At 47.8% G+C, this 23,773-nt stretch overlaps 3 protein-coding genes across 3 annotated transcripts in view; 1 reads left to right on the plus strand and 2 right to left on the minus strand.

Annotated features, from left to right (window-relative positions):
- Window positions 1-347: 347 nt before the first annotated feature.
- Window positions 348-8,637, minus strand: LOC124486295 (serine/threonine-protein kinase Nek9). Its single transcript, XM_047047958.1, has 23 exons — window positions 8,015-8,637; window positions 7,524-7,701; window positions 7,364-7,419; window positions 7,110-7,180; window positions 6,884-6,989; window positions 6,643-6,774; window positions 6,332-6,442; window positions 6,159-6,223; window positions 6,022-6,072; window positions 5,679-5,871; window positions 5,258-5,402; window positions 4,917-5,117; window positions 4,669-4,715; window positions 4,162-4,323; window positions 3,945-4,056; window positions 3,506-3,667; window positions 3,153-3,320; window positions 3,006-3,065; window positions 2,716-2,900; window positions 2,461-2,622; window positions 2,267-2,368; window positions 2,112-2,165; window positions 348-2,022 (listed from the first exon to the last, which is right to left on the minus strand). The coding sequence occupies exons 1-23, from the start codon at window positions 8,204-8,206 to the stop codon at window positions 1,855-1,857; spliced, it is 2,883 nt and encodes a 960-aa protein (XP_046903914.1). The 5' UTR covers window positions 8,207-8,637; the 3' UTR covers window positions 348-1,854.
- Window positions 8,638-9,013: 376 nt separating this feature from the next.
- Window positions 9,014-13,556, minus strand: ttc8 (tetratricopeptide repeat domain 8). Its single transcript, XM_047048947.1, has 14 exons — window positions 13,344-13,556; window positions 12,618-12,738; window positions 12,208-12,271; window positions 11,939-12,098; window positions 11,640-11,729; window positions 11,493-11,537; window positions 11,321-11,406; window positions 11,139-11,226; window positions 10,818-10,928; window positions 10,489-10,628; window positions 10,085-10,259; window positions 9,825-9,947; window positions 9,637-9,720; window positions 9,014-9,524 (listed from the first exon to the last, which is right to left on the minus strand). The coding sequence occupies exons 1-14, from the start codon at window positions 13,455-13,457 to the stop codon at window positions 9,408-9,410; spliced, it is 1,518 nt and encodes a 505-aa protein (XP_046904903.1). The 5' UTR covers window positions 13,458-13,556; the 3' UTR covers window positions 9,014-9,407.
- Window positions 13,557-14,409: 853 nt separating this feature from the next.
- Window positions 14,410-23,773, plus strand: part of eml5 (EMAP like 5) — a 41,465-nt gene continuing 32,101 nt past the window's right edge. The window contains exons 1-2 of the mRNA XM_047047862.1: window positions 14,410-14,901; window positions 22,869-23,028. Coding sequence (XP_046903818.1) covers window positions 14,705-14,901; window positions 22,869-23,028 — 357 coding nt within the window. The 5' untranslated portion in view covers window positions 14,410-14,704. The remainder of the gene's footprint in view (window positions 14,902-22,868; window positions 23,029-23,773) is intronic.

Genomic DNA, 23,773 nt, shown 5'->3' on the forward strand with positions numbered 1-23,773 from the left:
TCCTCCCCTGTGCCCCCCCCACCACCACCACCTCCTCCCCTGTGCCCCCCCCACCACCACCACCGCCTGCCCTGTGCCCCCTCCCCCCACCAGCTGATGAGACTGCGTGTTCATTGTATCTTGGGACAATACAAACATTGCTTCATTCAAGCTCAGCAGTTTTGTGTTTTTTGGTGTGCTTTGTACATGTTCATACTGCCAATAAACAGGTGGATTCAAGATCTGCCCAGTGGGTTTGTCATGTGACTCCTTGCTCAGATGACAATAAACTGATTGTAAATTGATTCATGACTATGTAGATAAGCATTTATGTGACCTTAAACAGTTTCACAGTAATCAGACAGCAATGGTGGTTTGGCTGATTTATTCTTTACACAAAGCATGAAGTAAAGGTGAATCTATGGATGGTAGCAAATAAGGTCACTGTAACATCTTGCACACAATATTTTTGGACACTCAATACCTTACAGATAGGAAGCCTCTAATAAATACAGTATGGGCTGAATATGTAGACATAGAACAACAAATATATGGAGAAGGGAACGGTCCTTAGGATCCGTCTACAATCCATCTTTGGTTTTAGATTAATACGTCATTTTGTACTTACATTGATATATAAAGTTCCATCAGTGTTAATCGGTGCAATTTGACCACACACTAACCCACAAGGTTGTGAACTTATTAGCCGTTTTAGATGACTACACAACTCGCTATAGCATCTCACACAGCCCAAATAAAAAGATTGTAACGCCTTAATAACAAGAACAACAAAACATATCAAACTAAAGAAAAACTCTGATGATAAAAAATATGACACCATTTATCATAATAATATGTCTTTAGAAGGCAAATGTACATATTCTATTTTAAATTGTTGTTATTGCATCAGTAGTTTAGTGAAATCAATAGCAACGTCATACATTTCCCATTTTGGCATCTTCTGCTCATGTCTTTCTTCCACTCACTTATGACAACAAAACGCCCATGGTACATTACATTTAAAAGGGTAAGTCGACTAAGGTATATTTAGTATACTCTTTTTGTTTGGTATTTAGCCTTTGAAGAACATCAAAAGTGCAAGATAAAGAATAAAAAAGATATACTCGTTTTTAGATTCACATTGGAAACAGATGTTGACCTGATTAATCTGCCTTTTTTGCTGATAACCACAGCTGAAAAACAGTACAATATACCACACCATACACACAGGTACAATATATATTTAGGGCTCTTATAAATGCGAAGCACCTTATAATGTGATATGAAATGTGATAAGATATATCCATGGTTATGAGAGCTACAATGTTATGTAGACCTTTGTTGACAGTCTGAGCCAGCGTTAAAACCAAGGCATTGACTAGATTAACACTGCTAATACCTGGGTTCCCGATGTTGAATACTACCAGTATTTGAGTCAGTCTATAAAACCGAATACTGCTGCAGCTTTACTGAAGTTTATCATGCCTGTAAGTATCTTTCAATGTGGAGTAAAAGCAATTGTTCTATCTATTCAAACACAGCATGATCATGCAGACAGAAAACCACAAATACTATATAGTCGTTCAACCCTGATTGTATTCATTCTGCAACCTTCAATCCCCCAATGGCCACTACTAATTAAGCAAAAGCTGTTTCAATGAGGACAGCAGAGGTTTTGAACCTTCCCCTCATCTCCCCCTGGCGGCCTGCTGACATGGTTAACAGCCTGTAACGGACACATGTCCTATCAGAAGGAGCTGGAAGATAATATAGTCCTACTCTTGTCCTGACCTGAGTCTGAATAACTCCATCTATAGGTCTGGGCGTGCAGAGCCACAGTCCCTCCAAACACAGTAGAGCAGCAGGGGGCGGCCCTCACGTGCCCGCCCCTGCAGGTCTGTCCTCTGGGCTCTGGCTCCCTCCTGCCTCTGCGGGCCCAGGGCCACATCGCTGGTCGCTGTTATTTTCAGACACAGTTTCTTTCAGGGTCATTTGGTTGATAGCCATCCAGAGCTTCTCATTCTCGCTGAGTTGGTCACTGAACTGCAATGAGGAGTTAAAAAAGTAGTTAGAACCTCTGGTCACTAGAGATTGTGGCAGGGGCTGACCAGGCCAGGATGACTGGAGCGTACCTGTTTCTGTAGTCTCTGGATCATCGTCTCCTGACGGCTGACAGTCTCTCTCAGCTGGACAAGGAGGAGTCAACGATTGAGGTCAACAGTGGAAAAAACCCAAACAAATAACAAGTTCCACGTCTCTTAACAACATGAATGCGTGTTTCACCCACCTGCGCAATCTCACTACTGGCTCTGCAACAGGAAACGGCGTCTCCTTTCTTACAAGCCCCTCCCTCCTCCAGCCCGGCCTTGTCACAGCCCATGCGTGCGGTCTAGAGAGAAGACACAGCTGTTTTATATTGTGACATTAACACAAAGGACGCAGGCAGCACAGGGGTAACCCTGGGGGCGGACGCATCGTTACCGAGAGAGCTTTCCCAGTGGCAGCAGCTGCGGCTGCAGCCTTTAACTCCTGCAACTCCTCGTACGGCAGAGTGACACTCTCAGAGTAGGACGGAGCCAGCGGATTAGGGACAAAGCCTCTGGAATCTTCCGGCATGGGTATGAATTCAGCGTCCTGAAGCTCCTAGTGGGACGGATGGGAACACAGGTGTGTGATGTAACATCCCTCTGAGACCCTGGCTTTACAGACGAGAGGTTGGAGGCGTGGCGTGCCCACCTTACGCAGCCAGAAGGGGCAGGAGCTGTCTCCAGTCTGGTTCCCCAGGGGCATCTCCGAGGTCTCCATGCGACGCTCCTCCGTGTCTGCTTCCACCGTGCCCCCCAGACCGGCGTCACGCACCCCGGTCTCTGCACCTGGCTCCATGTCCAGATCCACTGTGGAGCTAGAGACTGGGCCCAGCCCTGCGTACACACACACACACACACACAGACACAGTGCTTAGTTCCGTTGTCAAACCCCTTTCAAAACAATCACATTATTTATCATCCATAAGGCACCTGACTTACCACTACCGATGGAAAGTCCACTACTGTTGGAACGGATGGTCTTAGAGTTGAGGACCTTCTCTGCAAGGAGAAATATGAGGTTGGTATTTGATAAACTACAAACAGTTTGTTGGGAGTGTTTTGTGGAGATGTCTGGTGAGGACCGACCCATGATCAGTATGGTGTGCCATCCACGACAGGACAGGTCTGGGACGTGGTGGAGAGAACCAAAGATGGGTCTGGGTAAGGCGGGGCACACCTCCGAGCCAAAGCCCTTATCAGGGGGCATTCCCAGGCGGCCATTTCCTGCATTTCCCCAGGCGAAGATCTGATTGTCTGCAAGACCGGTACAGAAATAACTTATTATCGATCTTACAGCGATATCCTTCCACAGGCAAAAAAGGTCAGGCTATCCTGTTCCTGACTAGGTAGTGTCTTATCTGTTATCCGCAGGATGACCAACAACAATACAGCACCGCCATCGTAAATAAAAGACAACAAAGAAGCTGTTATTAGCTAACCCTCAGTAGCAGCGATGGTGAAGCCATCTCCACAGGAAACCTTGCTGACCACCTTTCCCCCGAACGGCCCCACCAGCAGCTGGACCCCCTGGTGCTTCTTAAAGTCCTTCACTCCCAGCTGCCCATACTTGTTACACCCGAAGGTGATCAGGCGCCCGCGCTCTGGAAAGTCACACATCTGTTAGACGCGCTCTGGAAAGTCACACATCTGTTAGACGCGCTCTGGAAAGTCACACATCTGTTAGACGCGCTCTGGAAAGTCACACATCTGTTAGACGCGCTCTGGAAAGTCACACATCTGTTAGACGCGCTCTGGAAAGTCACACATCTGTTAGACGCGCTCTGGAAAGTCACACATCTGTTAGACGCGCTCTTTGATGCACATTAACGACACTGTGTACCTTCCTGGTTGTGCGGACACAGAGTGTGATGTTGTTACCGTCGATAGCTCCGGTGTGGCTCCTCCCAGGAGAGATGGCCTGGATCTTAAACCTGGCCAGCTGCTTGACCAGAGTGAGAGTGGTGGTGTACGGTATCCCTTGGTACCCTTGCTATTGGAGGAAGCATGAAAGGTAATACTGAACCACTTATTTCTGTTGATGATTTGAAGTCAGTGGTGTGAACAGTGTCTGTCCGGTGTCTGAGTGTCTCCCTACCTCTCCAGGGTGGTTCTTTAGTCCTGAGAAGCCCTGGTTCAGACCCAGCTTGTTCAGCTCGTTGCTCCCACAGGCCAGCACCTTGCCAGACTCCGTCAGGAAGAAGGTTCCATCGCAGCCGCAGGAGACGGTGGAGATGGTGGCTCCTTTAGGGGTCTCCACCTGGGAACACCAGCCAACACAGCACAGGGGCAGCACCATTTACAATATGAGCCTTTAAAGATATATCTTTTTTAAACTTATTTTGTTGTTGTTGATAGGACCGTTGGAGAGAGACAGGAAAGCAGGGAAAGAGAGTGGAGGGATGATTTGTAGGAAATGGCCTTAGTCCGATTACAACCCAGACTCCATAGTTAGATATAAGCCACTATGTGAGCCCTTAACACCATATGGTGTATACATCTAAGCTGTGGTCTGTACTCTTATCCCTTGCCCCACAGCCGAACACATGAGCAGCGTTCATGGGGGGGAGGGATGTACAATCAATGCTAAAGAGTGGGATCTTACTTGCATAGGAGAGCTGAAGTCGTCCTCACAGTCCAAGCCAAGTCGTCCTGGATAGCAGACGTGACAGTGGTATTACTGGGTCACATTTTGAACAGTGCATGTTTTTCTGACATAAAGATGACGAGAGAGTTGAGGTTGGGCTGTACATTTCAAGACTGCCAGCACCATCTACTGGTCACAAGCAGTAAAGCATGGTGAGATGCAAAGGTGGTGCTGGCCACAGTAGTGACAGTGCTGTGACGACGTACCATGCTCTCCACACCCCCACGAGTAGATGTCTCCGCTCTGGGTCAGCACTACCACGTGGTTGTCTCCACAGGACACCTGACGAACCGGACGCTCCTCAAAGAACTCCAGCAGAACCGGCTCCAGCACCTCCATGCCCAGCACGTTCTCCACCCCGATACAGCCGTAGTAGTCCGACCCAAACATGTACATCTGGTCCTCGTCTAAGACAACACATGAGCATCCAAAAGTGTCAAATGTGATCTGAGCTTCGTTTGAACTTGTTGACTCTTTGTTCATGCGTTAAAGACAAACTGATTCTCTGGACCAGTACGGTGTAATGGCTCCACCCAGACGTGCTCACCGCTGACGCAGGCGGTGAAGTCCGCCCCACAGGCCACCTGACGGACAGCCTTGCCCTGGAGCCTCTCAACCTTGCGGGGCTGCCTGTACGAGGCCTGGTCCCCGTGACCCAACTGGCCCACCATCTTGGTTCCACCCTGTACATTCTAAAAAGACATGGGAGGGGATAAGAAAAACGATGTACTCATTTATCAAGCTTTTATCCAAAGTGACGTAGAGTACAGGGTAGGATCTGAACCTATGACCTATCTGCAAGCAAATGCTCTAACCGTTAAGCTATACCCATCCGAGATCATTCAAACCTTCGAAACCAGGCCAACAGGCAGATCATGCAACATAACCAGGGGCCTCAGACATGTACGTTCAGACACGCCTTGCTTGAGTTGTGACAGATGACAGACAGTATGAGAGACAGGACTTACAGCCCAGGTGTACAGCTCTTTCTCCACTGTCACCACAGCAAAGTGGTTCTCTCCTGCGCACACGTGCTGAGCACTGCTGCCTCCTTTGAACGCATCCAACTTCTGGGGGGTGAATTTCCCTCCACCCCAGAAATACACTTCTCTGGAGCGTGTGGTCACCACGGCGACAGGACTTTCTGTCACGTTGCTCAACCTTGGTAAAAATAAATAAACTATTACACATGAACAGCAGCATTATCTATCCAAAGTTCACTCTTTCAAAATGTATTTAATATAATGAAAATATCTGTTGACAGAAAAATAAAGGTTGTGTAAGTTGTGGTTTTGAACCAGTAAAACATACTTTGGTTTCTTCATCGCTGAGTTTAGCAAGATAACTCTCTCCTCCAGCTCCCTGAAATAGCACAATTGTTGATACCTGACGCATACAGTTGGATTCTATCTGTGTCTCGCTCCAGTGAACTCGTTCACCACACTCACTGTCTGCAGCAGGATATGATTGGCTGGTCAAGAATCTGGTCAGATGTCGGTCTCTTCTCCGGATCCTGGGATTCAAACATACATTACAGAAATACATCACTATGAACCATCAGGACTTTCAGCACTGCCCATTCCAGTGTTTCAATGCCACAGAAAGCCCTGCTTCCACTAACCTGATCCAGACACTCATATACTAGCTTGATCAACGCTGAGGAATAAAGATCAGGGTTCACGTCCATGGTCCAGTTTCCCTGAACTATCTTCACACACAGGTTCAGAGGGTTCTACGAGGACACAAACGCCAAAGACCCTTCAACTCAGCTGTGCCACACAGTCAATATCTGAACCCATGACAAGTAGCTTCCTCATCAACCGTTGCTGATTGTCATACAGGGCATGCAGAGTACCATGTGATCGTACGATAGCCAATCGAGGACAAGCAACCCCAGAGTACAGTGGGATGCACCACGAGCAGAACATTTACCGTTGCATCGAATGTTCTGGTGAGGGTTAACACTTCAAACAGGACACAGCCCATGGCCCAGATGTCAGATTTAAAGTTGTATTTGACACCCTGGCATAGTTCAGGAGACATGTAGTATGGGGTTCCAACACACTAGAGTCGAAAGAGCACAAACAATCTAGACATAAATCATGTGCTTTAATGGTTGAATGCCTGTGGTATAATTTGAGTGACCCAACACAAATTTAACACAAATACTCACAGTCTCAGCCATGGCAAACTGGGAGTCGAGCTTCTTGGCCAGTCCGTAATCACCTAACTTAATGAGGTTGGTTTTTGTCAGGAAGATATTAAGAGTCTTGATATCCCTGTAACAAAAGGAGAGGTCCATCATTGGTCCATGTTAACCACAGGTATGTCATTCAAAACTTAAAAACAAGAATCATTTCTGAAAATATGTATATTTCTGGTGTATGTTTAAAGATTACCTGTGAAGTACCCCTACTTTGTGAATGTGAGACACTGCTGAGGCAATCTGGTACAGGTACCAAACGACAACCTGGGAACAACAGACCATACAGATATTGCTCAGTTGCCCAACATCAAAAACGATATGACAATATATGAGGATGTCAATAAATCAGTAAATTGATTTAATCCGAAAATGAATGCAGTTATACTTTGGCCCAGAATCAGGACATTGTTGAATCTGTTTGGTGTATGGTGGACAGTGACAACCTACCTCCTCACTGAACAGCTTCCCCTTCTGTTGAACGATTTTATCATACAGATTCCCCCCTGAAAGTAATTCAGGTTTATTACGTTTTTTACTGTTGGGATACATGCAAACAGATGAGGAAGCAATTTAATTGGTTATCCCTAAAACACCCCCGTTGTCTCACCATTGCAGTACTCAAGCTCAATGAGAAGTGTGTTCTTATCCATGAAATGATTGAAGTAGGCTATTATGTTATTGTGCTGTAGGATGGACAGGATGCTGATTTCATTCGTGACATCTCTGCGCTCCTTTTCTGAGAGGTTGTTCAAATCCACTTCCTTCCAAACCACCAGAGAGTTATCCTACAGAAACGAGCAGGAACGAAATGATTACGAAGTGTCCAGTGTGCTGACATTTGCTTTAACTTCCTATAGATCTCCTTAATAAGGGCCAAGACAACTGACAGTAAAATGTCCAACGACAGGAAAGCAAATAGCTTTAGAACAGTGACTGCACTCACTGAAGAATTTCTCACAAGCCTAGTAGTAGGTAAGTGGTAAGTGAGCACAGTAGAGCATTGTCCTCAATAAATCAGAACTATGATGAACAAAAACAAACTGCAGATACTCAGATAAAATGTATTCGTGGCAAATGAAAACTTGGTTTTAGTCTCACCTCTGTTCGTCTGTAGAGAGTAGCTTCACCAAATGCACCTCTTCCAAGAATCCGGATAGGAATGTAATGTAACTTTTCCTCCTCAGCGCTGTATGTGCTCGACGTTGACCGGCTAATAGGGTTAGGGACTGACTCGCTGCACAAATCTGAATTTAGCGAGGCATAATGCCTCTCGTACTCCTCTAGTGACATTTTCTAAAATATTAGTTAGGTTAAAACTACGCTCCAAAAGTATAGGCCTAACGTCTAAGAGTAAAACCTCTCTTCTAACCTACAACGAAAAGGCGAAAAAATACAAATAAACAACAACTATAGCCTAAACTATAAAGATAAATGCAATGTAGACCGATACAACCAGTTTCTAAAATATTTCTCCTGCTACAGTTCAGTCCCACGGCCTCGTCTATTTCCAAACGAATTTTGAAGTCGCCGAACGGTACAAATCACTTTCCCTAAGAACGCAACACAGTCATAAGGGTAAGCGCATATCTCCACGGCTCAGTTTTTACTTTCCAAACTTTAAACACATCGGGAATACTGCACTGTATAACAACGCTTTAGGGAGTCCATCTTTTCTATTTCCATGCATACACTAAAGACCCGGAAACACTCTCAAGTTTCATGTCACCCGTAGTTGGAGCGTTATGCTTGGTACATTGTTGTATGTCATTCCGTGTACAGCATTGGGACAGTAAACCGCAAGGATTGTTACTAGATTTGTTGTCAAAAAGCCATGCACTTTCTTTCATTAAAGTAGACCAGAAGTAATCAGAAATGGTCCCTTTGATTAGGCTAGATTTCATGTGACGCATGCAGGCACAGAAACAATTGTAAACAGATAACTGTACAACTCGGACAGTCGGTGCAGGGTTCTTAGAAAGCACAGCGGAGGTGTAGATGTGCACTTCCGTTTCCCTTGACATAATCGGTACCCTACAATTTATGGACAAACTTTTAAACAATATTTTTTTATTATCTACATCAAAGTACAGACTAGATAATAGCAATATGAATATCCACATCACAATACATTTTGCAGTACTAAGAAAATAAACTATCAAATATACAGTATGTACTTCAATGAATAAATATTCATATACAATTCAATCCGCTTACTTTTGGTTAGTCATAATTCAAATTCCGCAACTGCTGATCTGGCAAGAAACATCTACACAAAACCACAGAGTAGTAAAACACATTCTTGACAATAATTTCCTGTGAATGCAGCTTCTCCAAGTTAATCCACGTGACGTTGGAGTTCTACGTTGTCAAGACTACCTCTCAGAACTCTGACTGTGAATGAGTGACATTCCGTAGCTTGAGCCAGGTCACAATTTGTTGTACAGAGCTCTCTGTCGCTCCAACCTGTCAGGCAGGCAGGTCTCCCTGCAGCTCACAGCACAGCGAAGTGCTGACGCAGGTGTTTCAGGATCTGCTGGGTGTCCACGTGCTCAGGGAAGGAGTCCTCCGACCTCAGAGCAGCCGTGTAGCTGCTCTGCAGATCCCCAATCTGGACACGGACAGCTCGTGTTAACGACTGCTTGTTTTGCTGAGATACTGCTTGATTTGGGTGGTTTAATAGGTTAAAAAGGAAGTGTAAAAAGGCGTGAAAATGCAGTTACCTTCTCTGAGAGAGTGGAGAAGTTGAAGTGAGGTTCATACATGTGAGGCGCCAACGATGCAGCCGTCTGCAGGAACGCTTTCGACTGTTTAAAAAGAGCGGGAAAAAATATTTAAAATAAATGTAGTCGGAAACCATCTCTAACTCCCACATCCAATGAACCGTAACATGGTTTATTCCCCCTCTCACCTGCTCAACACGTCCTCTGCGCAACTCCAGCACAGCCAGGTTATTGTAGGCCTCAGCATGGTCATTGTTGAACGCTAAAGCCAGTTTAAAACACTGGTATGCCAACGTCAGATCCCCTATTCCCTGTAGAGAGAGAAAACCAACAATGCTCTTTGTCTATAATCAAGTTCATGTCACTACCCACTGTTTTGCTGACACTGTGTGAGATGAGTGGACTGCACATGCAGCCGAGGGTGTTTCTGGCCGAAGCCGGTACGTACCACAGCGACGTGACCGATGTTGTACCAGACATCCGCCAGCTCCTCGTCATTGGTCACCAGGGCCAGGGCTCTTTCAAAGGACGACAGCGTCATGTCGTACTGCTGGGCGTAGAAGCAGCACAGTCCCAGGTTGTTGTACAGCTGGCAGTTATAAACCCCCATCTGTAACAAGCGCCTGCATGGCAAACACAGAACGACGTCTCGCTTAGGGAGGAAACGAGTGCTACGCTGATAAACGAGGAGCGGCGATGCGAGTGGTTGTAAAGTCTTTCATCCTCCATCTCTAATCAAATAGGATTTTATTTGTACAGGCCTTTTTTACAAGCCGTGTCACAGATTGCTTCACATACGCCCACAGAACTGCCCTTTAACCAACCCCCTCAGATCTCTACGTAGTGTCTGACCTGTAAAAGCGTAAAGCGATCTCAGGCTGATCAGTGTAGAAGTGGTTGCTGCCGATGCAAGCGATGGCCTCCACGTGAGTGTTGTCCTGCTTCAGAACGTCTTTGTAGTACTCTGTGGCAGAGATGATGTTGTTCATCTCCTGTGAGAAGCACAGACAATCAGCCCAGATGACTGGCGGTAAAATCGGAAAAGGAATACCATTTGGACAGACTGTTCCACGTGTAGGCTTGTCTTTTCCACGAGGCACAGGAATTTCCAACACTAAAAATGACATTACCCACAATAAGGAGAAAGCTAGGGTTCTACAGAGGTGAGGAAAGCAACGTGCCTCGTGAATGCGAGCGATTCCTGTAAGGAGAGTAACTTCTCCAGGGAAGTGGTCCAGCCCTTGCTTGAAGAGGTTCAATGCAGTGATGGGTTGATCCAGTCGCTGATACACCTGAATAAAACAATCATAATCTTAGGACATGGTGGTTTTCAGTTAAAAAACTAAACACATTAAGCATGATAATGTACACATTTAAGCAATGGATGAAGGTCATTGATGGGACCAAGTCACCCAACACCATAACAATAAATCATGCTGATCCGTGTCATGCTGCTAGCTGTTCATCTGTTGCTACATGCGATGGGATGTGTTCACTCTTACCTTGGCCAGGTAAAGATATGTATCCACTACCTCCTGGTGGTTAAGAGCTGATCTGAACTGTTTCTCTGCCTCCCGGTGTAAACCTAGTCTGAACCAGAGCACCATAACACATGGTACATTAGGATGTTGTATAGCCATACGGGTAAAACCGCACTTCTGGAGACTCTGTGGGGTACACTTACCTGTAATAGCATTTTCCCAACTGTACTTTCCACCACCAGTCCTTGAACTGAGCATGCTCGGTAGCCTGAGCTGCCAGATCTAGAGCCTGCAGAGAGACAGACTGTTTTCACCACGTCCTTGAGCATTTGTAATACAGAAACAGTCCAAAGTCAAACTAGATTTGTATCTTACATTTTTCACATCATTTTCATGATGAAAGATGTACTCAAACAGGGTCTGAGGAGGGAGAACGGTGAAAATGAACAAGAAAAGGACACACCTGTTGTCAACATTTCACTGACTGTCAAGAAACTGTTCAACAGGTGAAAGCTTGTTTACCTTGGATAAATTGGGCTTCTGGGCATACTTGGCCAAGTTGAGTCTTGACAGGTTTATGAATTCCCCATCTGGATTGGTCAACATGGAGGCCTGGGTAAATTAACCAGACATGGACACAACTGAATCAGGGTGTTGCTGACATCTAACAATCCACACAATCAACATGACCTCTTTACAGCTACATCTGTGATCACAAACACAAAGCCAATGACTTAATTCCTCGTAATACATGAAAAATACACCATACAACTAACATCATGCTGTCACTCTCCGTAGACAGGAGAAGGGTTAGAACTTACTGTTCCCAGTCGGACATATCTTCCAGATGCACTGGTGATTGGCCTGGCGGTGCTGGCTGTGCGCGGGGTCCTGATGGCCTGCTCCATAGTTCCTGGTCTCCCAGACTGAGTACTGGGCCTTACAAACCCTGTGATTGGCCGTCCGGACTGGGTCATGGGCCTGCACAAAAGAAGGAAATGCTGTATTTGCTCAACAGACTAAACAAGGTGGCATTAGATGAGTATCTTTAGTGTCTAAAGAGGGTTGGTTCTGAGCTGTGGCAGCGTACCTGACGGCAGGAGTAGGCCCACCTCCGTGACTGGTGCCAGCGAGTCTTAACGATGTTCCTGGGCCTAAAATCAAGTTCATTTACACTAAATTTACACTCAAGAACATGTATGACCAATCCTATCAGAAACACCATGCAAAAAACATGTTAGTCTAAGAAGTTTAGTAGTAACAGGTAGAAGTAATGGCTACTTTTTATTTAAGTATATGTCAGAGCCCACACTTCTTTACTTTAACTTGAGTGAAAAAGTGTAGTCAGCACTTCAACTTTTACCCAAGTCTTTTTAAACATGAGTATATGTTTTTCAACTCGCGTGATGGATGTGTGTATTTTTCCATCTCTGATAAGAAAGTAAGAGACTATGTGCAGTGACATCGTGTGTTGGTGTAAAAAGGAGAGTACAGACTTACGGGCCACTTGAGCAATGGAGCTCTCATCCAGCATCATCTCTGCAATTCCCTCCTGGTCCACCTCCACCTCGTCAATGTAAACCATCTCCGTCAGGGCTCGCGTCTTCAGGCTCCACGCGGCCTTTCCATAACCAAGCGGGAAAATCATGTTAGGATGAGAAGATACGTCACTACACGTCAGCTCTGACTGTGAGCACGAATGAAAATGGCTACACGTAAAGCACAGTAGACATGACAGTAGTGTTACCTCAGAGATGAGTAATGAGGAATCAGCCTCCTTTTGTGACAGCGATATGAAATGTTGAGAAGATAGGTGAGAGGTTTGAAAGTATAGCTAGGCTAGCAAATTTAAATAAAAACCAAATTCATGAAAGAGGTTGATGAGGTAAATGGAAAACACATATACAAGCGACCCCAAAGCGTGAAAGGTTTACAATCTAACCTAACGTTAGTATTGGTAGCATACTGCACAGGCAGACAGCAAGCTAGAATGAGTTACCAATGCATGCTACTAGTGGGCTATAATATCCCAATTAAAGTGTTATTCAGGGAATGTCATGGCTAAAGAAAGAAAATGCATGACAACCTTGCACGGGATTCGTCACTAATCGGGATTAGTACCATCAGCATGGACAGCAGCAGCGTTTTTTCGCTACATACAGCTACAGAGTGAGCCTATAGCTAACCAAGTTGCTAGCTAGCTAAATTAGCTACTGTTGCATCTACCTGGTCGTAGGGACTGTCCTCCAATATCTTTGTACAAATATCAGAACACTGCTGAAACTTCCGTCTCCGAAAATAGCTCCACGAGAGAAATAAAGGATCCATCGGTACTTCCATTTTTGTTTCCACAGTGTTTTCTAGTGCAAGAAATTCAAAGCTGAACTGGTTTGCTGCTCAAGTAGGTAGGCTAGCTGTATTACCAAGAGCTTTTCAGTCAATCTCCGGGAAGCGTCCTTCTGTCACCGAGCAACGGTGGAGGGGGAGGTCCAATCTGCTCTAAGCATTACGTCCTCAGATCTCTGCAAACCAAATGTATTTTATTTAACTACAGTGTACAATTTCTGGGTAAAAATTGTGAGGTGTGCTTGCGTCCATTATAGCTGGAGAATCCTTTTATTTATTTATTTTGTATTTATCCGTATCACCTCCAAACCTATTTTTAAACTTAGCTTATATCAAACATCCAAACGTTTGGAGAAAGAATACATTTTCATGGATGGTAGACTACATTGAAAGGAACTGTTGCGACCAAATCAACTACAACTGACTAGAGCTAGCTACGTTTACTGTGTGTGAGTTAGATAAACAAGGCTCTCAAGTTTTATCAAAAGTTTGGCATGAGATTAGGCCTACTATACCTGTCAACATTTGGGTAAAAACAGTTGTGAATAAATGACTGTTATTCAAAGAAAAGCAGTAGCCACAGTATTTATAGATGAACATAGTAATAAATTAAAGTCATGTTGGGGTTACTATGTTAATGACCGAACAAAAATATGCTATGTTGGTTAAAAGCAATTTTATACAATTTTGATGATCAAGTTGCACATCATTGATTGACAGCTGCCAAAAGCGTCTTGTCTAAACTACACACCATTGGCTCGCACTGGTTCTTTAGAGGAGGATTTACGAACATTATAATCATAAATACCATTGGTCCATCAGCATCGCTTCAGAATGTACATGAAAATCCGGAGATGTGATTGGACAGGCTGTTTGTCCATAACATTTAGGGCGGTGCTTGGTAAATAAGTCAAGAACTCCATCTTTGTAGGATTTGACATGAGCTTCGACCAGTCTCGAGCAGGGCTGAAGGACCTGACTAAAGTAGAAGTAGATATTCGTTTTTCATTATGAGAAGCTCGACGTAGGCAACGACTTTAAAGAAAAGGAAGATATTTAATATAAAAATACAACGAAACTGCCATGCACATGGTACTCGGATGCCCTATATAAACGCTTCCTCTGGACAAGATGCATTTCCAACGGAACTATTACCAAGGACAAGAGGCTTGAATGAAATCTTTTTTGCTGAATGAAAACATATTTAAAAATTATCTCGACAGAGACAAAGAAGTACAGAAATGGCTGACAGAACCGCTCCAAATTGTCATCTACGACTTGAGTGGGTGTACGGATACCGGGGACATCAGTGCCGCAACAACCTGTACTATACCGCGGCCAAGGAAATAGTCTACTTTGTCGCCGGCGTGGGAGTTGTGTATAACACAAGAGAACACAAGCAAAAATTTTACTTGGGTCACAACGATGACATAATCAGGTAAATCCACTAAAAAGGCAACATTTCCAAAGTAGTAATGTGTGTGGAGACAGCACGCTTGCAAATTTCAGCACCTGGACAGCTACCTATGGACAGAGTTTTCTTACCCGTAGTGCCTAGTACCTAGTTATAGCCTACCTAAAGTTATTATATATTCCCAAACACAGATAGCCGACTGTTAGCATATTACGTAACACATGCCGTTTGACCAAGTCAGTAATTATTTGCCGTCAACGTTCACAGCCTCATCACAACAGCCAGAAAACAGGCTTCTATTCTCTTCATTTCCTCTCCTCATCCCTCCATCTGTCAGAAGGGAAATATAGCCTAACCTCCTGTCTGCTCTCATTGCCATCTTTCAAACTAATGTTGACTGCTCAGTGAACCAGGAAAGCTGCAAAAGCATGAATGTGAACATTAAACATGTCAGATAACCCCCCAAAAAGACGCAGGTGAAATACTATCAGGCAGACCCGCTGATGGTTATAACCCAACGGAGGTTAGTTAACCTCCAGAGCAACGGTTCTTGTTTGTCATTCGGCATTATTACAACGGCTTTATTTCATTCAAGGGGATACAATGGAGACCGGCTGTACTCTTAATGATGTAAAATGACGGCGCCCATCGCTCGTGTTGACGTGTGGGTTGGCCTGGAGATAACTGGGATTCTAAACTGTCAGTGTCACCGTGCCGTTAGTCAGCTGCTCTGCTGTTTAATTATTAATTGGTCAACAGAACTGAGAGACTAACCGTGCATCACCTCTTATGTGTTAAGTGCATCCGCACAATTACTATGCCGTTGGATAACCATCAATAACTAGGTCTACAGGGCAAAACCATATTAATTTATACTAATTTAGCAATTTAGAACATTAAATAAATGCAGATATTACATTTTCATTATTTTCGTCCTTCTGAAATGATTACAGTATAAAAGCAATGACTCCAACCATCCTTTTACTAATTATTCATGGTTAGTAGTCATGTTTATCAGTTGTAGATACAAACTGGAAAGACAGTGTTTTACTATTATTTAAGTACAAGCCTTCTTCAAGCCCTAGCTACTTCCTGGGTAGGGACAGGGGGAACCAGAGAAGAGGCAGATGGGCAGTGCATCCTCCTAGGGAGCCCTCCCCTCAGCTGGTCGAGCTGTCTGTATCATGGAGCACTTCAGTCTGACAACTTAGACCTGAGCCCAAATCCAGAGTTGTTTGGGTGCAGTCTCCTGTTGCAGTCTAAAGGCACATTCTGTGGCCAACTTGGCTGCATAAAAAAGAAACACTCGCAACAGCCTGCCAATACCTCGCCTGCTTGTTAATACTGTGTTTACTTGAGATGTGGGAAGTCTAGACACAGACAAATTGAGGTTTCCGGACAGAGTGGAGACGGAGGCTAGACCGTGAAGCGTCCCGAAGACTGGTTGTTGTGTCAGGTGTGGAGGAGCCACTCCAGTGTTGAACTCACTCATGTGGATGAGATGCAGTGGCTTCAGACTGCAGAGAGGTGTCCATGTCTCTCTCCTCCCTACTCACAGCCAGTGACCCATAGAGACGCGTTTCCTGTCTCTAGATGTTCTCCGTCCAGGCTTTGATGTCCCTCGTTAGTTTTTGTTTGATGAGCTTGATGAGCTTCAGTGTTTGTGTTCACAAGATGAATCGTCATTACTTCCTGGTGTGGTGTGTGTGGTGTGTGTGGTGTGTGTGGTGTGTGTGGTGTGTGTGGTGTGTGTGGTGTGTGTGGTGTGTGTGGTGTGTGTGGTGTGTGTGGTGTGGTGTTTCCTGTAGCATCCTCTGTTGTTTTTTAAATGAGGAAGAGGAGGGAGGGAGGGAGGGAGGGAGGAGATGGAGGGGAGGGAGGAGATGGAGGGGAGGGGAGAGAGAGAGGAGATGGAGGGGAGGGAGGAGATGGAGGGGAGGGGAGGGGAGGGGAGAGAAGAGATGGAGGATGAGCAGGAAGTGGAGGATGAGCAGGAAGTGGAGGATGAGCAGGAAGTGGAGGATGAGCAGGAAGTGGAGGATGAGCAGGAAGTGGAGGTCGATGAAGAGAACAATGGCCGCTCTATTGACCAGTGTGTCACACATCTTACCACCAAGTCTAATAATACTGCTTGTTGTCCTGGATTTTTTGACTACATCTCATCTTGAATCTGTGCTTTTAAGCAGTGATTGGGACTTTAACAGACATCTTTTCAAATAGCGGGTCTTTAGGCGGTATTAACAATGATACTTTTCTCCTTTTCCTTATTAGAGAGGCAAGCGCACCAGTCCTTTCCTCTCTGTATCTCTCTCTCTCTCTCTCTCTCTCTCTCTCTCTCTCTCTCTCTCTCTCTCTCTCTCTCTCTCTCTGTCTGTCTGTCTGTCTCTCTCTCTCTCTCTCTCTCTCTCTCTCTCTCTCATTGTGTCTCTCAGTTCAGCCTTCATACTGACTGGTCCTGCTTGTCTGCCTCATTCCAGAGCTGCCTTTTTCTCTTCACCTTGAATCTCATTCCTACATGGCTTCTCTAAGCTTTGTGCACTTGAATGCACTCTTTTCCAATGTAATCCCTAATCTGATCTGATTCATAGTGTTGTTTATTCTAACAGTGTCTATAGAGGAGTGCTGTATTGTAGGGCTGCATTTACATGTTCCAATAGCCAGGCTCTGCTAGTGATGTGATGTTAGAATTATGTTTATAATACAATGACAGATTTCTCCCCCCCCCCCCCCTATGACTACTTATAAGATTAATATCCAGCAGTTAAAGACCTTTGTTAGGAAGTCTCATGTTTTGATTTGATCAGTATTATATAAACACAGGCCTACACACATGCTGTCCCCTATGGCATACAATGGCCGACATATAGAGTACTCCTGACATATGCTCTGACATGTGCTGACGCACACTGAAGTGTACAGTAGCATGCTGCGAGCAATATGATCTTCTAAGATTCACCCATGCATTAAGCCTGCTAAGGTGACGCGAATCATGGGGGAAAAGCCTTTAGCTCTGGCTGGTTCGGCCTCACATTCTCCTTAGCTGTGCATCCTCTCTGCCTGCCGGCTGACCGCTGTCTGTGGAGAATCCCCATCCTTACTCCACTACGGCCGTTCATTCATTATCCTAAAGCTGCTTATCCTGTCCAGGGCTTCCACAAAGCTCTAGTGTCAACCCCCATACGGTGCCGCAGCCTATATCCTAGTAGCCTACAATACTATGCATAGTATCTCAGCCTGCTACTGCAGTATAGCTACTAAACAGCCTCCTCTTTAACACTGAAACGCCACGCGCTCATACGCTGTCTGATGATTCTCAGAGTAACAGTGTGGTAATGTTGTTTCTGGTGTAGGGGTTTTTATATCGACCGACTAATCAGATCACTCCCTGACCAGAACATATCAACCTTCATGACGACCGATCAGGAATTCGCACAGTTAGGTGTGAGAAACATCTCAAGCAAAGACGTTGTCTATCCAGCGCCTGCAGTTTGTAGCACGTCAGGGCTGGAGGCAGGGCAGGAGGCAGGTCTGGAGGCAGGGCTGGAGGCAGAGCAGGAGGCAGGGCTGGAGGCAGAGCAGGAGGCAGGGCTGGAGGCAGGGCAGGAGGCAGGGCTGGAGGCAGGGCTGGAGGCAGAGCAGGAGGCAGGGCAGGAGGCAGGGCTGGAGGCAGGGCTAGAGGCAGGGCAGGAGGCAGGGCTGGAAGCAGGGCTGGAGGCAGGGCAGGAGGCAGGGCTGGAGGCAGGGCAGGAAACAGGGCAGGAGGCAGGGCAGGAGGCAGGGCAGGAGGCAGGGCAGGAGGCAAGGCAGGAGGCAGGGCTGGAGGCAGGGCGGGAGGCAGGACAGGAGGCAGGCCTGGAGGCAGGACAGGAGGCAGGCCTGGAGGCAGGGCTGGAGTCAGAGTAGGAGGCAGGGCGTCTCCTGGTCCCCCCTGGCACTCTGTTAAGACCGTCATCCCTGAAGCGAGTCTCCTGAAGGCCCTTCTGAGGCTGAGGGAAGCAGTCTGACTGGGTGAAGTGCTGCTGTGCTCTCTAAAGAGCACGTGTCTACTCTAATTAGGCTCCTCCGAAGCACGGTTTATTTAGCTAATAGAATGCCTCAGCATTTTCAGCAACCAGCTGTAGACCTTGGTGAGATGCTCATCTGAACTAGTTTGTTAAAACAGACATGCCCACGACACCTGTCCTAACACAGAACATCTAAAATCTTTGACAGAAAGCTCTGTCAGATTGCTGGTATTATGTGTCTTGTATTTGAACTGCTAGACCCATTGTTAGTTGAGAGCTGTATAAAGAGACTATTCACTGCTATTGACTCAAATAATGAGGATATTCTCATCTGCGTAAGATAGCTATTGACAGCCAGCTGAATCACACCTCCTGGGTCTGTCACTGTAATCCATTCTGTTGACGCATGGTCTGGTGGTCCTTCAGTATGGACACTGTTCTGGTGCTGTTTTATTAATATCTCTTGTTACTGCCCCGGCGTCGGAACAGACAGGTGCTGGACATTGTTCTATTTTTGGCGGCCAGAATTAAGATTTTCTTTCTAGAATCTACAGAAGATCACGGAAACCCTGACTTTTTGAAATGTGCTAATCCTCTTCTTACTTATAATCCCTGGCGAGAGCAGGCAAGGTGAATACTGTGTGTGTGTGTGTGTGTGTGTGTGTGTGTGTGTGTGTGTGTGTGTGTGTGTGTGTGTGTGTGTGTGTGCGGGGCAGAATGTCCTCATTTCTACCCCTTGTGCCATTTCGTGTCAACCTTTTCTATCTGACACTTCTGACGCACTGAATGACCTTTGACTCCCTCACCACCCAGGCCCTGTGGTGTCACAACAGACTGTTATCCAGCCCACACCTCTCCTCCACCAGCTCTTCCTCCCAGCATGCATCAGGCCACACATTTCAGGGAAGCCAATCAATTGGACTTGATGGCTCGTCCTGTTAGCCGGCCCGGTGTGTCTGGCCATACAGGGAGTTATTGGCAGGGTGTAAACCCTCACATCAACGCACCGTCGATCAAACCAGAGCACTGAAGAGCTGCTCCACAGGCCTGGACATTAGTGGAGGGATTTCCCAAACTCATTAGCTGATAGCTGAATGTAATTGAAGCGGCTGTTCTGTTGTAGTGCAGTGAGAGTCCAGAGAGCTGCCGCACCGGCAGAGCCCCAGCCTACAGGCCGAGAGACACAGAGAGACACACCCCTCCCTCCCCTCCCTGGCCGAGAGACACAGAGAGACACACCCCTCCCTCCTCTGCCTGGCCGAGAGACACAGAGAGACACACCCCTCCCTCCCCTCCCTCCTCTCCCTGGCCGAGAGACACAGAGAGACACACCCCTCCCTCCTCTCCCTGGCCGAGAGACACAGAGAGACACACCCCTCCCTCCACTCCACCACAGCGCCTCCGTTAAACAGTGTGTGCCCAGCGGAGGCTGGAATGGGAGAGAGGTTAGGGTTAGGATTAAGGTTGAAGTCCGGTCATAGGAAGGGTTTCAGCAAAGGAAGTGAATCCAACATGTATTAGCTGGGCAGCTGTGTGGGCCCTGTCCGGGCTGAGCTGTGGTCGTCGTGGTGAGTCCCAGCCTGGCGTCGGCTGGCAGGGCTGGTGGTGGAGGGGCACTGCCTGGCCCTGGACAGGGCCTGGACTCCTCTGTCCTCTGCCTGCTGGGGGGAGCTGGATGCTCCTGTCCTCCTCACTGTGGACCTGGTTATGAAGACCACAGAGTCTCTGACTCCACCCCCTTCTCCTCTCCACCGCTGGCCTTGCATCAATGTGTCCTTTCTACAAGATCATGTCAATAAGCACAAACCACAGGTTCATCCTCCTCTCTAACTCTGTTACTTTTTTGGTTCTTTTTTGTGTGTGTCCCTGCTTGAGTCGAGGGTTTTGAGGATGTTGTGAGGATTTGACTCAGTGAGGATTTGATTCAGTGAGGATTTGACTCAGTGAGGATTTGACTCAGTGAGGATTTGATTCAGTGAGGATTTGACTCAGTGAGGATTTGATTCAGTGAGGATTTGATTCAGTGTGGCTTACTGAGCTGAGCAGACCGGTCTGACAAGAACAAACATAATACCACTTTCATCTGCTCTTGTCTGTTCCTGTACAGCACCTGGCCGTGGCAGGCCACTTGGTGTCTCTCAGAGCACCAATCACTGCCTCTCTCTCTGATTGCTATTTTTAGCAGCTTTGCTATGATTATGTAATTCATATAAGATGAGATGAGAAATGGTGCCAGTTTGGAGAGGGTTCAGCTGCATGGGGGGTGGGGAGGAGAGGGGAGGTGTTAAGGGTCAATTCTGCCTGATTCTAGTTGTGTTCTGGAAGCCCCTTGTTCCTCATGCCTGAACAATGAACATAGGAGCCAGTCCCTATCGAAAACAGGAGAGAGGAGCAGGAGAGAGAGGGGAAGTAGGGAGGAGGAGAGAGGAGAAGAGAGAGGGGAAGGAGGGAGGAGGAGAGAGGAGATGAGAGAGGGGAAGGAGGGAGGAGGAGAGAGGAGCAGGAGACAGAGGGAGAGCCGCCACGCTGGCTTTGAGTTAATGTGAGGAAGCATGCTTCCCTGCCCGCCTGCCTCCCTCGCCTGCTCTCAGTAACTCTGCACGCAACCATCAGAAATCTGGGAGTGCAGTTGGCAAAACAGGCGGCTGTATTACAATGATTGAGCTCAGTCGCTGCATGCAATAGATAACAGGACAAGGCAAGGGGAAGAATTGCCCAGTGAATCAGTCTAGCTGCTGGTGGATGTATGAACTACACCGCACGCAGAGCTCCACATTTCCCAAAAGAAAGGGAACCAGGCGGACAGGGAGAAGGAAGAGTTGGTCAACGGACAGATCCAGCAGTCCTGACTGAATTAAGACAGGTGAAACTGGCGTAAGGTCAAAGGTCAGAGGGAGACCTGCTGTGCCCTGTGAGGGTGCATGGGGGTGAGACCTGGCAGGAGGGGGGGCAGGAGGGGGGGCAGGAGGGGGGGCGGGGGCAGGAGGGGGGGCAGGAGGGGGGGGCGGGGGCAGGAGGGGGGGCAGGAGGGGGTAGCTGGCCCAAGTCCCCCCTCAGGGAGTCCAGCTGTAACTGGGATTGTGCCCCCGCCAGGCACAGTGTCAGCATGGCATCATCTCAGCCTGATAGTGTCTGCTGTCTGAGGAAACCCAAACCCTCTTCTGCTTTCTCTGTTCACATGCCAAACACGCACACGCATGTGTGCACACACAAACACACAAACACACACACACACAAACACACACAAACAAACACAAACACACACAAACACACACACACACACAGCTGTCGAGGGGGTTCATCAGCCATAGATCTACTGAATGACTGTTTTAGACTAGTGGATACAGCTGGGATTTAACTGACCATTTCTCACCCATCCTTCCTGTCTCCCTCCTGTCTCCTCTCTCCCTCCCCCCTCCCTCCTGTCTCCCCTCTCCCCCCCCCCCCTCCTGTCTCCCCTCTCCCTCCCTCACCCTCCTGTCTCCCCTCTCACTCCCCCCCCTCCCTCCTGTCTCCCCTCTCCCCCCCCCCCTCCTGTCTCCCCTCTCCCCCCCCCCTCCTGTCTCCCCCCTCCCTCCCCCCCCCTCCCTCCTGTCTCCTCTCTCCCCCCCTCCCCCCTCCCTCCTGTCTCCCCTCTCCCTCCCTCCCCTCCCTCCTGTCTCCCCTCTCCCTCCCTCACCCCCTCCTGTCTCCCCTCTCACTCCCCCCCCCTCCTGTCTCCCCTCTCACTCCCCCCCCTCCCTCCTGTCTCCCCTCTCCCCCCCCCCTCCTGTCTCCCCCCTCCCTCCCCCCCCTCCCTCCTGTCTCCCCTCTCTCCCCCCCTCCCCCTCCCTCCTGTCTCCTCTCTCCCCCCCCCCTCCCCCTCCCTCCCCTCTCCCTCCCCCCTCCCCCTCCCTCCTGTCTCCCCTCTCCCTCCCCCCCCTCCCTCCTGTCTCCTCCCTCCCCCCCCCTCCCTCCTGTCTCCCCTCTCCCTCCCCCTCCCTACAGTCTAGCTCTCCACCCGGAGCGCGTGCTGGTAGCGACGGGCCAGGTGGGGAAGGAGCCTTACATCTGTGTGTGGGACTCCTACACCGTCCAGACTGTGTCCATCCTAAAGGACGTCCACTCCCACGGCATCGCCTGCCTCGCCTTCGACCTGGAGGGACAGGTACGTGGTCCTCCCCACCTCCTACCCCCCTGGAGAGACAGGTACCTGGTCCCCCCACCCCCTGGAGAACGGGGTACGTGGTCCCCCCCACCCCCTCGGGGAACTGGCTGGGCGCTCCCCAACAACACTTACACACACACCCCGTCCATAAAACCCTGTGTAGTTTGGCACTCCTGTGATTCTGCTAAGGGCCGCCATTTGTTTGATTATGCAGCATTAGGAGTTTCTTTGTGGTGTTAATACAAAGAACATAATTAATACATATATATATTTAAATATATATACGTGTCTACAGTATATAGACATAGTGACACAGTGTAATAGAGAGAACAGAGAGATTTGGGTTAGTCATCCAGCAGCCCCAGCAGCAGCTGGTGAGCAGGACGCAGGGGGAGGTTCCTCCCCCGTGGACTGACCTGCTCCTGAGCTCCGCTCTGCTCCACTGACCCACCCCGCCGGCCGGCCGGGTGACACCTCCCTGAAGACTCCTGCAGCATTAGCAGGACGGCTGCACAGACAGGGACACCAGTGGCAGGCACGCTTCAAAGGTTTACCTTTAAGAGTCAGGTGGAATCTCATCCACCGGCTCAGGCTGCGACTGAACCTTGACAGGCTGGAGGCAAGAGGAGGTAGAGACGAGGCTGGAGGCAGGAGGCAGGAGGCTGGAGGCTGGAGGAGGTAGAGAGGAGGCAGGAGGCTGGAGGCTGGAGGAGGTAGAGAGGAGGCTGGAGGCAGGAGGCTGGAG

Source organism: Hypomesus transpacificus, chromosome 3 (genome assembly GCF_021917145.1).
Source record: "Hypomesus transpacificus isolate Combined female chromosome 3, fHypTra1, whole genome shotgun sequence".
Taxonomy (NCBI): Eukaryota; Metazoa; Chordata; class Actinopteri; order Osmeriformes; family Osmeridae; genus Hypomesus; species Hypomesus transpacificus.